The following is a 16,486-nucleotide window of genomic DNA, read 5'->3' on the forward strand; positions in this document are numbered from 1 at the left end:
GTGAATTGCATATAGCCCTTGGATTCTTTCCTCGTCTGAAAAGTGTCCCGTTAAACACCCTTTCAGTTATAAACCATAAGAGGAATGAAGGATAATTGTAGGGATGCGTGGAGATTTCTGCATTGTGACCTGGGCCCTTAATCAACATTTTCGCCTAAGTTTTCTACTAGGTGATATTTCACACCTAATCAATAAAATGCTTCTTAGGCCACCATTAACCACTTCACCCCAAGGTGGTTTTTACCCTAACGCAGAGCTCCCCAACCCTGTCCTCAAGGCCCACCAACAGTGCATGTTTTGCAGAAAACCACACACATGCACTGTTGATGACAAAACATGCACTGTTGATGGGCCTTGAGGACAGGGTTGGGGAACACTGCAATGGACAAGAGCGATTTTCACCTTTCAGTGCTCATCCCTTTCATTTGCCAATAGCTTAATCACTACTAATCACAATGAAATTATATCTTGGTTTTTTTTCACCACAAATTGGGCTTTTTGGGGTTGATATTTGTTTTCATTAATTACTTTATTTTCTATGCATTTTAAAGGGAAATACAAGGGAAAATGAAAAAACACACTATTTCTCCAATTTCATCCCCTATGGTTTTAATATAAACACTGCTACTGTACATAAAACCCACACATTGTATCTGCCTATTTGTCCTGGTTATCACAAGATTTTAATTATGTCCCTAGTACAAATTATGGTGACAATATATCATTTGGAAATAAAGGTGCATTTTTTGGGTGTTTTTTTTTTTCACAATTTTCACGTGCACGGGGATGCACGTGCACCCGCGGGAGCACGCACGTGCACACGCACAGCGAAAGCAGCACTGTCTGACTTATAAAAACGTCCTGGAGCCATTAAGAGGCTCTAGCAGGACGTTTTTATAAGTTAGAATGTCTAAGTGGTTAAAGAAGAAAATACTCAATCATTTTGACATTACTTTTAACCTACTTTTTCAAATACAGAGTGTGAAACTTTATTTTAAAAAGATGAAAAATTATCTCCTGGGAAAAACGTAAGAGAAAATGTGAAGTTATCTCCTAGGAGAGAATTTCCACCTTCTCTTTAAACTAAATTTTCTGCATTTTACAATTGAAGAAGTACTCAACAGTTCATGAAAAAGTAATATCAAATTTAAAATGTAAAAATAACATTGCATCATTCTCTAATATTTGCAGTTTACAAACTACATGCTGCATTTTAAATTATGAAACTAAGCAGAGCTAATGACCCTTTGAACTTCCCTGCAGTAAAAGCTTATCTGAAGTTGTCTTTCCCTGTTTCTTTGATGTATAAGTGCTTCAGAAAATAGCACTACTCTGACTTAATTAGACAGAGAGCTCAGAGAAGCTCCTTTTCATATATAACAAGTTTATTAACTCTTCCTGTACTGGAAACAATATGAAAATCATGTTTGCTACTAATGTTCTATTTCTTAGCTGTATTACACATACAATTCATTATATCATCAGTTTATTTTCGCTATAGATTCCCTTTAAAGGGACACTTAAGTCTCTGTAAAAAAAGGAGTTTGACTCACCTGGGGCTTCCAGCAGTGATTCTTCGCATTCCCGGCCACAATAGCGCATCATATAGCAGCATAGAGGGCGCTATTGTGGCCAGGAACGCGAAGAATCACTTCGTTCCCGGCCTGTTGGCTCCTGTCGCCGAAACCGGAAGTGGCTGCCGGCGGGGCCAGGAGCATCTGATGGAGTCTGCGTGGGCACGATACAGCTGCAGGGGGCTGCTGGAAGCCCCAGGTGAGTCAAACTCATTTTTTTACAGAGACTTAAGTGTCCCTTTATGGGGCCCCTTTAACGGTACAATATTTTCCTCAGATGGGATCATTGGGCGAGAGTTTTACAAGAGAATTGTACAGAAAACCATGCTATATTTAAAAAAATCATCGTGAAATGATTCTGTGGCCAATTGTAATACAAAAATGTTAATCTGAATGTTTGATTTTTTTCAATCATATCTGAAAAGAGAAAGTGCCCTAATTGACCTGTTTATGGGAACAAATCGATAATTACCTTCCGATTACTTATCAGCCTGCAAATCTGATGGAATGATTGAATCTGAGGAGAATACTGTACCGGTAATGGACAACATAAAGAGGATCTATAAGGAAAAAAGTGCACCTGTGGGGTACTTACCTGGGGGGGGGGCTCTGGATCCTAATGAGGCTATCTCCCTCTTTTTCAGACTCAGGGATCCAGCGCTGGCGGCCCCCGTACAGCATGCAGCAATATTTATCAAGCCTTGCCCCTGCGCGGCCACAGTACAAGCTTCCCGTCAGGCTCCGGCGGAAGTAGCCGAGCAATCAGGTCCGCTTTACTGCGTAGGCGCAAGTCGCCTGCGCAGTAGAGAGGACCCAATTGGGCTTAGCTATTTCCAAGTCTGGATCCCCAAGACTGAAGAGGACGGGGGAACCCTTAATAGGATCCAGAAGCTTTCCCCTCCCGAGACATATACCCCATAGGGGCACTTTTTTTCCCTTACAGATTCTCTTCAAGTCAGTGACAATATTCTAGAACAGGCAAATGAACAGCAGTAAAGACCTAGAAGGTTTACCAATATCAAAAATAGAAGAAAAAACTGCTTGGGTTTCTTGTTGATGCTTTTAGTGTATAAACTTTAAAGCAAAGTAGCAATTTCTAAGTTTACTATTTCTAAGAAACAACATGCAGTATAAAGTTTATTCCTGTTTCATGTAATCCACAACTGACCAGAACATTAGTAATGTTTAAACTCTCAAACGGTCATAGAAAACACGGCCAAGGGTAATTAAATAACAATTCTGCCAAACCAGTGTTCATGTGTCTGGTCCAAAGAGCTAATGCGGTTAATGGAAAATGGCTATTTTTAACTTTCCCCTTAAGCTAACTGGCTGTATGGAGTGAAAACAGGTTCACTGGTTTGGTAGACCTTTGCTAAAATTAGCCTGATAAGGAGAACTGGAGCAAATTTAGAAATAAACCAACTAACGTCAGATGGAACAGGTCATGACGTAAAGATTAGTGTAATTTCTGCACAAGCGAACATACCTCTGAAAAAAATAGTGTAAAAATGTTAAAAGGGAAAACCTCAGCCCCAGCAACCAGTTAGCATCTGACTTCTTCCTACAGTCAATAAAAACCTTCAATCTCAGTTATCTGAAGTGTAGCTTCACAGGTCCTCCAACATCAGAGCCATTTGTATAATGGTGTGTTCAATCTATACACTGTATGATAGAAGAAACTATGGGTGCATCGTCCAAACAAGACTTACCCCAAGTCCCCCACATGGAAGCATGACGAACATTCTCTGAGCCAGAATTCCTGTGAGATGTACAAGTAAAGGTCAGTGGTCTGACATACAATTTAACTATCAAAAGCGCAACAAACCAATCCAATACACATTCAAAACAAATAAATACTGTATATTTATATAAATCCTAGAATGCCCAATTTTAAGCTAGGCATGGACCTATCCCAGTGATAGGTAAACATGGCTCTCCAGCTGTCCCATAATGCATTTGCCTTTATGAATCATGACTGTGGCTGTCAGACTCGTGCAATGCATTGTGGGACTTGTAGATCCTTAACAGCTGGAGAGTCAAGTTTGCCTATCACTGACCAATCCTGTGCTATTCCCCCCATATTTCTGAGTGAAGGTTCTTCCGCGACCATTTAGGAGAGAGTCGTGGTTTCCTGTAGAGGCTCTCTCTTATATGGGGACTATGTCGCTTGTGATAGGAAAGTTGAGGCTGAGCATAGAAAGGAGCAAGGGTTCAAGCAAAGTCTGAAATTCAATGGTCATAAATTAACCTCCTTGGCGGTAACCCAGAGTCAGACTCTGAGTAAAGGAAAAATGCTGCTGGGAGCGGGGAGGAGAGTCTGTGCAGGGGCTGCTGCAGATCTCTCTGTAGTATGTCTTATTCCTGCTTATAGGGTCTGAAAGCACTTGTACTGTTTTTAGTCCCTAAAATTAAGAATCATGCCGCCAGGGAGATTAATCGCTCCGGAAATTGATCAAAGGATCAATTAAAATAACAAAAGGTGTCTGCAGTGTAGCAATATTTTTAAAGCCTCTTTTTCACAAGCGTCTGAAGGGCGGTGAATTCACCGCCTGTCACCTGCTCCCGTCCACCACCTGTGCTGAGCACACCTCCATGTAGTTGCATCTGAGCACAGCGGTTGCCGTGCTAAGAGGCGACATGAGTTTTTCGTCGCCAGTTAATGCTGCGACAAGCGCTGCTACCCAACGCTGTCATAAGGCTGCATGTAATTGCAGGCAGCCGGGCGACTGAACTGCTTGACAAACAAGCAGTTCAGCTGTCTGTGGGAAAAAGGCCGTAAGGCCCATAAACAAGTCCGTTTTTTGCGAACGACGGGTCGTTCGAACGACCCGTCGTTCAGTCGTTCGCCCGCTAAATCGGGCGTGTGTACAGACTGTCGTTCGTGTGATAAGAGTGAGTTTGAGCGATCCGCCGGGCGTATGTGTATAGGCCTTTAGACTTAATATGTGATGTTACTGGCTCATTTGAAGGACAATTCTAGCTAAGAAGCAGTGTTGAGATAAAATATTCCATTTTTGTTTGAAAGGAACAGTAAACATTAAACCTTGATTAGTGAATCTGGATGTGTGCATAGGCTAATCGGATTCAAGAACCCCAGAACAATTAACTGGCAGCCTATTAACTGTAATTAGCTGCTGGTTAATGGACTGGTAGTTCCTGGATTTTATTAGCCAATATCAGAGTTAATTTAACTTCCTTAGCGGCAACCCAGAGTCAGGCTCAGCTGTAAATCCGCAGCTCAGAGAGGTAACCCTTATCCTGACCCGGGGTAGCTGCTGGAAGGCATATGCAGAGCCTTTGCGCAGCAGGCGGTTTCAACTCACTTTGCCCCGGATCCAGACACTCTTCTCCCGGTCCTCGTAGGCTCTAAGTCCCTTTGGTGAGATGGCCGTCTGTCATCATGACGACAGACTGCAATCTCACTATAGAGGTAGAGTGCCAACCAGTGGACAGAGGAAGAATTGCAGCGCTGGATCCAGGGGAGGTAAGTGCAGGGGCTGCTGCAAATCTCTCTAGCAGTATGAAGTTTTCCTGCTTTTAGGATCTAAAAAGCTTGGGAAAAAAATTGCACCGCTTATAGACCCTAAAATCCAGAGTAAATCATAACGCCAGGGACGTTAATCAACAAACACATATTTTGAGTGCTTGTTTTGCTTGATACGTGTTTAAAAGTTAATGCACTGATGAGAAGAAAATCAGCGAAATGATGGTGAAAAGGTAGGTTTATTCCCATCTGCTTTTACAATCAGGCAGTGTTTTCCATGGGTAAAGTCCTTCTGGTGGTACACCACACCAGTCAGGTGATGGAGATGGTTGTTTTGCTTAGGTCGTCTAGCTGTGCATCTAGCGTGCCAAAATTCACAAGAACTGTGAGAACAGGGCACACTTCCTCCAGGAAGCACAATGCTATTTGTCAAAGCTGTTTTCTTTCCCCACAATCTGCTGGAACATCTGACTCTTGTTTTGCTTCTCGCCAGGTCATCAGTTTGTGTAATGCAGATCCTATTTTTATCCCAAAGTCACACTGTTTACTTTTTCTGTGTCTTCACTTTCATCAACAATATACTGTAATGTGACTTTCTATTTACTAATCAAATGGCACATTAAGAACCCATTTTGTGTCACTAAATAACATGGGAACGAGATGCTTCAGAAGACTGTGTTCTATAACAATGCAATCAATTTTCAATAGACATCCATGTAGCCATTCATGGACTTCCATGATTCTACCACAGCCACGAACAATAGCAGATAAACAGATCATGTCTAGTCTATGTGTCCTAGTTTCCCTCCATGCTTTGTTTCAGATATGTATATCAGCTGTTCACACACTAGATAAAAGTTGCTTGAAACAAGCAAAGAATGACATATTAATTTTTTAAGTGATAATCATAAAAAGTATCTATACAACAACAACCAGTGACCGATATCAGGTATTCTGCCTGTTTTAAATGGTGGATCAACTCAGACGACTATTGGGTCATTCAAACCACATTGTTCCTGAGCATGTGCACATGTCTTGTGGAATGTCACTTTCCGCTTGTATTACAATGACAAATCATTTAGAATACCGGTGTGTCTGGACACTGTTTAATTTAATTTAATGGATGGATAGTTTACTGGTTAAAGTGGACATGAACTCTTGCAAAGCACAGAATGAAAACAGAGAAATGCACCCTGCATGTATTTAGATATATTAGCCTGTTTAATTTGTGTTTAATCACAAGTTGTAATCTGACCTCTGCCTTGTGCCACATGACTGTCCCGGCAAAGATGGCAGATAAGCACATTTGTAAGCACAGGCTGTTAACAAAATGTCTGCTTCCATGAATCAGGAAGTAGAAACAGTGCAGATATTTTAGGATTTGTATCAGCCGTAACAAAGAAATGTTTTTTTGTTTAAAGATTATTATTCTGTTGTGTATCTTTTAGAGCAGAGTGGACGTTCTGAGTTTAAGGACTCTGCACACAAGACTAAGGTTTAAATCTAAGTTCTTCCTATCAGATTGTCTTGTAATTAACTGCTGTGCAAACAAAGCAGAATGTGTTCTCTGTCTACCCCTGGATACTGCAGAAGCTTTTCTGCATGGTTTACATAGCTCAGTACAGGTCAATACAAACTGATAGTTTTGGTCAGCAACTACAATGAAATCAAGTAGCTTCTAAAGGGGCCCATACACTGGTCGATTGCAGCCATCGATCGATCAAAAATTGATTCTATCGAATCAGCCGATCGTTTGATTTGCAGCCGATTTCGATCGATTTGATCTGACTGGATGGAAAATCTAGGTCGATCTGCTGCTGGCAGCAGATCAATGGCCCATAGAGTTGCATTAGATCTAATGCTGCAATAATGCATTTAGATCGATTTAATAGATTTCCAATAGATTTCATTCTGAAATCTATTGGAAATCTGTTCCTAGTGTGTGGCACACATCAGATAGATTCCTGTGAGATTCTACTTGACAGGCATCTGACAGAAATCTATCTAAAGTTGAATCTGCTGCAAATCTATAAGTGTATAAGTGTATGGCCACCTAAAGTGAAGTAGAAGTTTGAATTATTAACCTTTCCAGTAACTTGAAAACTAGTAATATATGTTTTTTTTTCCCCTATTCGTTTTCTACTGTATTTAATGCTTTGAGCCGTAGATTAAATTTGAGTTTCATTCCACTTATAGGTAATATAAGAAAGTATGTTATGGATCTGGAAAGAAGATACAACAACAAAATGAGTATCAAAACTTTCAAGGAGAAACAAAAACTTTCCAAGATGACTAAAAACAAATAAAGCAGAGTACTTTCATATAAAGTGTTGCTGTGATACAAGGCAGTGTACAGGAATCCACCTACCTGAAAGCTTGCGATTGTCCAGTTTGAGTCGGTTGTGGGGATTGGTGCCATAAAGCAGGACATGCGTCTCTGTATGTACTGACTGCAGTTCCTCCAGGGAGGCCTTTCTACCACGAACACACTGCAAGAATCAGAGAAAATCCTTACATACCACACAGAAAGCAACTGCACAGATATTCCATGACACTACTTACATAAGGGAGGAGTCACATTTACTGACCTAGGTATAAATATGCGCCATGTACATCAAGAAATATTCGGCTTGATTCACTAACATAAATAGCGGGAGTAACCTGCTGTTTCTCTCGCTATTTAACACTGTGCACCTTAATGTACGCTATGTGCGCTATTGGCAGCATAGTGTATATTATTCCCTTTTGTCAGAATAACGCTCACTGGGCCCAGCATAGCGAGCGCTTGTAGCTAAGTCTGTGTATTATTTATAATGGCGCTCTGATCATCCCGCCCGGGACGCGTTCGGGTCCAGTAACTTTAAAGTAAGTGATCCTGGCTCTCTGATTGGCCCAATAGACTGCCTGTCAAGTGATGTCACTTGACATGTGGGCATAGTGAGCATTATTTAAACCAGAGGGAATAATGCACGCTATGCTGCCAACAGCGCGCCTAACGATCATTAAAGAAAACCTGTACTGAGAAAAACCTCTCCTGGGGGGTACTCACCTGGGGTGGAGGAAGCCTTCGGATCATATTCAGGCTTCCCTCATCCTCCTCGGTCCCACGGCGGCGATAAAGCTCAGGGAACGGCGGGATGTAAATATTTACCTTCCCGGCTCCAGCGCAGGCGCAGTATAGGCTCTCCGCTCGGAGATAGGCAGAAATAGCCGATCGCTGTCGGGCTTCTCTACTGAGCAGGCGCAAGTCTCCTGCACCTGTGCAGTAGAGAGGAACCGACAGAGATCGGCTATTTTCGCCTATCTCTGTGCGAAAAGCCGCAACAGCGGAGCCAGGAAAGGTAAATAAATCAGCGCTTATCAGGCTTGTCGAGGGAGGATTCGAAGGAGCCAGCGCTGGCCTGCCTGCAGCTACAGGGGATGGGGAAGCCTCATTAGGACCCTGAGGCTTCCCCCTCCCGAGGTGAGTACCCCCAGGGGAACTTTTTTTTTGTTACAGTGTCTCTTTAAGGTGCACAGTGTAAAAGTGAACCTCCAGACTAAAAATCGACTCAGCAGCACTGAAAAGGCCTGGCGTTTCTTTAACAGTTTCCCACCATCAGAACTTTGCTTTTCTTACCCAACACTCATTTTTAGCCGCACAGCTTCAGCTATCTCTTCTATGAGGAGAGGCTGTATAGTGGCTTTCAGTACACTTTCATTTAGTTCCTAGGTTTATAAACGAAAGTTTCATATTTTAAAATTGTTATTTTACATTACAATTGTACTTTACAAATAAATACCTATGACTGGACACGCATCCTTTAAGCCCCATCTACACAATACGGTTCTTTGTGCAATTCGATTAGGATTCTATTTACGATCCAATTAAATCCGACATGTCCGATCGGGATTCGATTCGATTCAATTCGATTTGCCATTGTTTTGCAATAGCAAATCGAATTGAATCGAATCCTGATCGGACATGTCGGATTTAATCGGATCGTAAATAGAATCGTAATCGAATCGCACAAAGAATCGTATCGTGTAGATTGGGCTTTACACTATAGAAAATGACAGACTGCTTTACCAGGAGGCACCCTTTGAGCAGCACAGAAAACACCGCCGGCCTGTCTAGTTTACTATGTTATGAGAAAAGAGTAGGAGTGTCTATCTTCTTTATGAGTGTTTGAGTAATATGATCTCCAATTCCAACAGTAGCTGTTTTGAGCACTAGCAGAACTGTTAGTTTTATTTGGGGCTCCCTACTAGCTAGCTGCAAGATGTAAATAATTTATCATAATATACTGTATATCCATAACGCATCATATGGAACATGCACACTTACCTAATTAAAGAAAATATTTAGTACTTAGCAGGTTAAACAAATACCATAAGTAAATAAAATACAATGGGCTTGATAGCATGCCTTATCAAAGTTAGCACGCCTTATCAAAGTTAACACGCCTTATCAAAGTAGCATAGCGAACTTATGCCTGCTAATTGGCGATGACGGGAGCTCCATTTGTCCTGCCCAGAGCCCCTGTGGGTTCGTAGCGCTCTCTGATAAGGCATGTAAACTTTGATAAGGCGTGCTAACTTTGATAAGGCATGCTATTTGTCTTAGTGAATCAAGCGCAATGCATTCTTAATAACATCATAGTAGATCATACTTGTCTGTCACTGCGATGTAACCAATTTTGCTGTCAGCAAATACCTATGTGGGTGGTGGGACTACAACACCCGGCTCTCATCCATATCTCAAAATTGCACCATGGTTTAGGGCAAGTGGATCAAACCTTTTATTGAAAACCTATAACTGAATATAGGAAATAAAATAACCAATTGCTACCACATTGGTTGAGTGATTCCCCGGGTGACAGCAATCATATCATCTAAGTAACTTAGCACATAAACATCCCAAAAATAAACTCACTTCACAATGATTACGAAGTCCTCGTTCTTGCAATCGGGACCAAATGCTTTGGATTCTTCCAGCATGCTCCGGGTGGTTAATATTGTCGCCACAGGTACACTGGTGCTTCAACATCACAGAATCATACACTATTCCTAGAGGATAACATGAATTCCAAATTCATTTTCTGCATTTACATGGGAGACACCTAGTTACAGTCATCTATAAGGTTTTGATCAATATGGACAAATTTGCCAGGATAGTGTACAGGTAGTCCCCGACTTAAAAGCGCCTGACTTATGAATGACCCGGCGATACGAACGGCAAAGATTCTGTGGGAACAAGTCCCTGACAAAAAAATCCTATGTTCAAATTGGACTTTTTGAGAAAATTGATTTTAAAAAATTCAAAGAAAAAATGGCTTTTAAACTTTTATAAGCAGGTACAGGGGCAGAGGTGACACAGAAGGGGACACTGGAGGCACAGGAGACTTAAAGGGGAGCTGTAGTGAGTAAAATTATTTAAAATAAACACATGACATAGCTGCAAATTAATATTACATACTAACCTCACCGCCAGTTCCTCCCAGAAGCTCACCATTGTCTTCTTACAGTGATCCCTTCCAGTTCTGACAACATTTTGTCAGAACTGAAATATATAAGTTGCTGTCATTTATAGATCAGCAGCTGTCAGTTACAACTGAATGTGCAAGGTAATGTCCATGTTTCCCTATGGCTCAAGTGGGTGATATTAGTTTAACCACTTAACGACCGCCTAACGCCGATAGGCGGCGGCAGATCATAAGTGGTTTTACATGGAAACGGCCGCTCCATGTCAGCCGTTCGAGCGGCCGTTCCATGTCAGTTCACGGAGGGTGTCTCCGTGAACAGCCTGCGAGCCTCCGATCGTGGCTCGCAGGCTAAATGTAAACACTCGGGGAAGAAAGCCCCGGTATTTACATTCCACGGCGTTCCCCGGCCTCTGATTGGCCAGGGATCACTGGCATCTGATAGACTGAAGCCTATCAGAGGCGGTACAGGATGTATCGCTGTCCTGTACCGCCCATGGGAAGGAAGGAAGGGGGGGAAAGAGAGGGAGGTGAAATATCGCTGCGGAGGGGGGCTTTGAGGAGCCCCCCCCCCCCCCCGCTACACGCAGATAGCTGGTGACGATCAGACCCCCCCCCAGCAGGACATCCCCCTAGTGGGGAAGAAAAGGGGGGGGTGAGTCTGGTCGCCCTGGCTGCAAGGTGATCTGTGCTGTGGGCTGGAGAGCCCACGCAGCACAGATCATGGAAAACAAGCCCAGTCCTTAATTCAGGGCCCGTTTCCACTAACGCAAATCTGCATGCGTTTCCTGCATGCAGATTCACACATGTAATGCAAGTGGATGGGCCTGTTTCCACTGTAGCGTTGTTGAGGTGCATTTTTTTCAGCGGTGAAAAAACGCACAAAAGAGCCACAGAATTCGCCTGCGAGTGGAATGCATGCGAATCGCCGCTAATGTATTTAATAGGGAATTCTCCTGCGGCTATGGTATGCGAATTTTCATGCGAATTCGCATAGGTACTAATGTAACTTCAAACAGGCAGTGACATGGTTAAATTCGCATATACCCTCACCTATGCGAATTCGCATGCGAATTCGTGTCAAAAACACGAAAAAATTCGCATACGCATGCTATTTCATCAGCGGTGGAATCCAGGCGATTCTGCACCGCAATAGTGGAATAGAGCCCTCACAGTGAAGCGGTTATGGTGTAATGGCCATTTTCGAAATGGAGGATGGAGAATTCCATTGATCAAAGTGGACAAATAGGATGCAACAGAGGATAAAGAGATTGAGTAGTAGACTACACAGGAGGTAAGTATGACCTGTGTGTAGTTATTTTGACTTTTTATTTTCAGTCCAGATTCAGGTTAAGAACTAACCTACAGTCCCTATATCGTTCATTAACTGGGGACTACCTCTATTGAGGAAATCTATCAAGCTTAGTAGAGCACCAATATGCTGTCTACCTCAACTTGCCCCCTCTACAGGTGAATGATGGCATCATTATTTCATTATTTTACAGTGGTGGGGCCAGCATGTGTTTGTGAATGTTCAATAGCTGTGAAAATAGCACTTAGTAAAAAAGTTATAACTCTTTTGCTGCTGGATTGCAAACACTACAACTTGTATACTTTACTTTATATACACAGTACTGTCTGCTGAAGCATTTTAGTTTTGAGTATGACTGAAGCAAGAGTTCAGGAATATAATAAGAATCAAAGGAATGTAATAAAGAATCAACAAATTGGGTAGATTACTACCAGAATCGGATTAGACATTTTTGAAATATCACTTTAGAATTTTATAAAGCAACTATAAGGGTAGGCTTAGAATTGATCAAAAAGGCATTTTTAAAACAAAACTCCAGAATCACAGAGATGAAAAACATAATTCATGAAGTTAGTTGATTCCTAAGACTTTATCCTATGAACATTTTTTTGAAAGTAAAAAAAATCCTACAGCAACTTTTGTAAATGAATAAGAGTGTCACATGCAGTTCTCACCCTTTTTTATGTTGGTAACGTTGTACTAAGGTGGCCACCGTCATTACATTGGATTATGGAAACATTTTTTGGATTTATCTGTGTATTACCTGTGGTGAATCGTGGCTTCTCATTCTGTTCCGGCACTGGGGTCGGCATCGTTTTGGTGGAAGGATCCTGGCTGGGGAGAGAAGCTGAAGCCGGCGAGGATTTTGCTCTAGACAGAGGACGATGAGCTCCAGCCATGAGAGAAATCATCAAAGTTTCCATTTGCTGGGGTCTTTTATGCTGCTGTGCACGAAGAACATTGTGGTCCCATAAATAAGCCTGATGGGGAAGCAAACATTGCAAGTCATCTACATATCATTACAGATCTTTTCTGCTGTTACAAGCACATAGCAATAAAGTATAGAAACTTCAAGGAAAGCTTGTACTTGGCACAGTGAAGGGTCCTATACCCAACTGATGAAAAAAAAGGATTTGGCTGGAACTGGAAATACACCTCTGGTTTACTATGCTTTTCCAAGGTTAGCAAACAGCGAAAAACCTAAGAGCCAGCTAATCTGGCCAAGATTTATTAAACTGTCTACTATTGGTAAGCAACTACTGGGAGATAGCAAGCCATTAAAATGAATTGCAAAAGGTTAGTAGTCATGTGATTGGAGTCATATGGATCCACCTGTAGCGCAAGTGAGGCTTGCAAACCTCTGCAACTTAAATAGGAACTGTAAACAATGCTTTAACTTCATCCCAATCAGTAGCTTATGCCCTTTTTCCAATGAGAGGTCTTTACCTTTTCTCGAATAGACCAATACGAGGGTCTGTTTGGCTGATATTAACCCCTCCCACAGTATGATGTCAGGACCTAGGTCCTGCCAGTTTCCGGTCTGTGAGCCTTGTTGAATTGTGGGAAATAACAGCAGTTTCCAACTGCCAGGCAACCAGTAGCTCCCTCTGTGCATATGTCTAATCTATAAAAAAAACACAACCTTTTATCCCATCTGATTGTTAGTGGGTGTGGTTATAGATAATGGCAGTTGGTGTTGTCTGTTTTTTCATGTTTGCCAGTAGTAAAGATGACGACATGCAAGCTGATTGTGGATCAAACCACATATACAAATTACATGGCGAATATCCATAATTTCTTGATCTCTCTTCTCCTTTTGAACTTCTCACTTTGCAATGTATTGCTTTATTCCCCCCCCCCCCCCCATTTTCGTGAAGGCTCCTCTGATGTCAGACAGTTATAAAATAAACCCAGCCCAGTTTTGCTGGGCCACTTGTGCTCTCCTTGATAAAGCAACCCCATTTTCTGCACCGCTTTAGAAAGGACTTCACACTAGTCACGTTACTAACTACTAATCCGTAGTCTTGTTTTTCACACAGCAATGGATTTTGAATTTGTAAACTCCTGTTTTTCATACAGGGATGGGAACTCATACCTGTGACACAAAATTCTGCTGCACGACTGACTGACCACCACTGTGCGCATCTTGTACACCTCGTAAGACCCGAGAAGAGTTTCCCGATAAATCACTCGGTCGCTCAATGGTTGGACTGCTGTCGTCCTCTTCTGAGGGGATCTGCCTTAGTGTTGGTTTTTCGCTTATTTTCGCAGTGCGCTGTGGAAAGGAGACAGATTTGTTAAACTGCTTATAATATATTAAATAAATGGCCAATTCCTCAAAACTAACAAGGAAAATATTGTCACTGTACAGTTGTCTTATTTTTGAAAGCTGTAGAAGATTCACATGCACAGGAAACTGGTACATTTGAGGTAAGTTGCCATTTCGAGGCCCAGCTCCCAATACTATCAGTTAGCGGGGCTTTGATTGGACACCACGTTACTAAGAAATGAGTTTGTCATCAGATAGCTGTATATTTCGGAAATGCGACCGAAGCGGATAATGAAACCAACAACAGAAGGTGAATAACGGTTTGGGTTTAGGGGCGGATTAAAAAAAAGTTAAGGTGGCCATACATCAGCCATCTGATTCAATAAGTATTATCGAATCGCCCAATCGACGATGCATGTATCGGTCACATGCTGCAAAATGTAGGGCAGACTTGCTCAACTGGGTGCGCAGCGGTAATGGTGTACAATATCGGGATGAGTGATGAACACAATGGAACCCCCGACACTGTCCCCTCTAATGTAAAATGTGTGTTGCAGCCCCCCCCCCCACCCCGATGCAGTATGCGTTACCTGCCAGTGTCTGCCGCTGGCTCCATCTTCATACACTCACCCCATGTGGTTGCTGGCGTAACGTCACACGCACTCACATATACGCCAGCAGCGCGGGAGGTGGTGAGGCGGTAGATGCAGCGTCACAAGCCCAATTCTAGAGAGATTTCATGCTGAAATTGATCGGGAATCGGCCTGTGGTGTATGGGCAGGCAACAGATCTCTCTCTGATCAGATTTGATTTAAAATCAGATTTTAAAAATTTGCTGGAACTTGGTCTCTTGTAAAAGGCAGGAGAAATTCTTAAAGTTGGACTTATGTTTACTACTCAAATCCAAGTACATTAAGGGTTTGTTTCCACATAGCGTGCTCTCAGGCACGCGTATGGAAACACGATCACGGGGACAGCAGACAGTGCATAGACTGCACTGTCTGTGGTTTCCATTCATGCGCGGCGATTTACGGCTGAATCACATGCATGGTTTGCTGCATTTCGAATGAATGGGATCGCAAGCCCCGCCAACCCACCGGGAGTAATGTGCATCCATTGTCCAATAGCAAAGCCTAATAGCAGTGTATGTATGCGGTCTATGCAATGCAAAAAAAAGGAAAAGAAAAGAGAAAAAAAAAGGTGTGTGTGTGTGTGTGTGTGTGTGTGTGTGTGTGTGTGTGTGTGTGTGTGTGTGTGTGTGTGTGTGTGTGTGTGTGTGTGTGTGTGTGTGTGTGTGTGTGTGTGTGTGTGTGTGTGTGTGTGTGTGTGTGTGTGTGTGTGTGTGTGTGTGTGTGTGTGTGTGTGTGTGTGTGTGTGTGTGTGTGTGTGTAGGGGAGGGTGCTAAGTCACAGCATTTTCAGGCTTTCATTTCCAGGTGATTCAACACAAGCCAATCAGATCCAATCTTCTTTCAACTTGACTAATGGCTGTGCAAATGTTACATAAAGGAGGTGGCTGAACTCCACCACCTGAACTCCTCTTGAAGGAAAAAAAAAAAATCACACTAAAAGTATGCAATTCATAAGTTATGAGTTCTCATGTATTAGGACAGGTTTTTTTTTTTTTTTATATATATATATAACTAAACACCTCAAAACCACATTATTTGTAAATCAGAAATGATTATAGAAAATGCAAGACAAAAGTTTGCCTTCTTAAAAATGAATGTATTTGCAATTAATCAGGTTGAGTGTAGGATGGGCATATGATGTCTCCCACAATGCATCACTGCTGAATATGAAAACCATCTTTTTGTTGTCTCTGGTAGCTAAACACGCCTCCAGATCGGCTGGAATGCAATGATGTGTCAGGTTGTTCAAATTACAGAGCCAAACTAATCCAACATTATAGCAAACACAGGCAAACAGTTAAAGGACCACTGTCGCAAATATCTTAAAATTTAAAAATATATGTAAACACATATAAATGAGAAGTAAATTTCTTCCAGAGTAAAACGAGCCATAAATTACTGTTCTCCTATATTGCTGCAAGTAGCAGAAATCTGACATTAACGACAGGTTTTGGGCTAGTCCATCTCTATATAGGGGATTCTCAGCATGGCCTTTATTATTTATAAAGACACTCCCTGAAAAAAAAAAAATATGTAAAGAAGTTGGCCAGCCTCCCTACTCACCGTACACTTTTTGGGCAGTTGGACAGAGTAAACTGCCACTTACTAAGTGCTTTTAAAAATAAAGAAAACACTGAGAACCCTGAGGACACTGAGGAGATAGGCTAGACCAAAACCTGTCGTTAATGTCAGATTTCTACTACTCACTGTAAGTGACAGCAACATAGGATAAAAGTAATTTATAGCTCATTTTA

At 42.0% G+C, this 16,486-nt stretch overlaps 1 protein-coding gene across 7 annotated transcripts in view; it reads right to left on the reverse strand.

Moving 5' to 3' along the window:
- The window catches only part of HDAC7 (histone deacetylase 7), a 462,051-nt gene that overhangs the window by 40,579 nt on the left and 404,986 nt on the right, over positions 1–16,486 (reverse strand). For all 7 annotated transcript variants that reach the window (XM_068267312.1, XM_068267314.1, XM_068267311.1 and 4 more), the window contains 5 exons: positions 13,928–14,107; positions 12,596–12,812; positions 9,974–10,107; positions 7,427–7,547; positions 3,284–3,333 (listed from right to left, as the gene is read on the reverse strand). In XM_068267312.1, the coding sequence (XP_068123413.1) occupies positions 3,284–3,333; positions 7,427–7,547; positions 9,974–10,107; positions 12,596–12,812; positions 13,928–14,107 (702 nt within the window). The remainder of the gene's footprint in view (positions 1–3,283; positions 3,334–7,426; positions 7,548–9,973; positions 10,108–12,595; positions 12,813–13,927; positions 14,108–16,486) is intronic.

This window comes from Hyperolius riggenbachi, chromosome 2 (assembly GCF_040937935.1).
Source record: "Hyperolius riggenbachi isolate aHypRig1 chromosome 2, aHypRig1.pri, whole genome shotgun sequence".
Lineage (NCBI taxonomy): Eukaryota > Metazoa > Chordata > Amphibia > Anura > Hyperoliidae > Hyperolius > Hyperolius riggenbachi.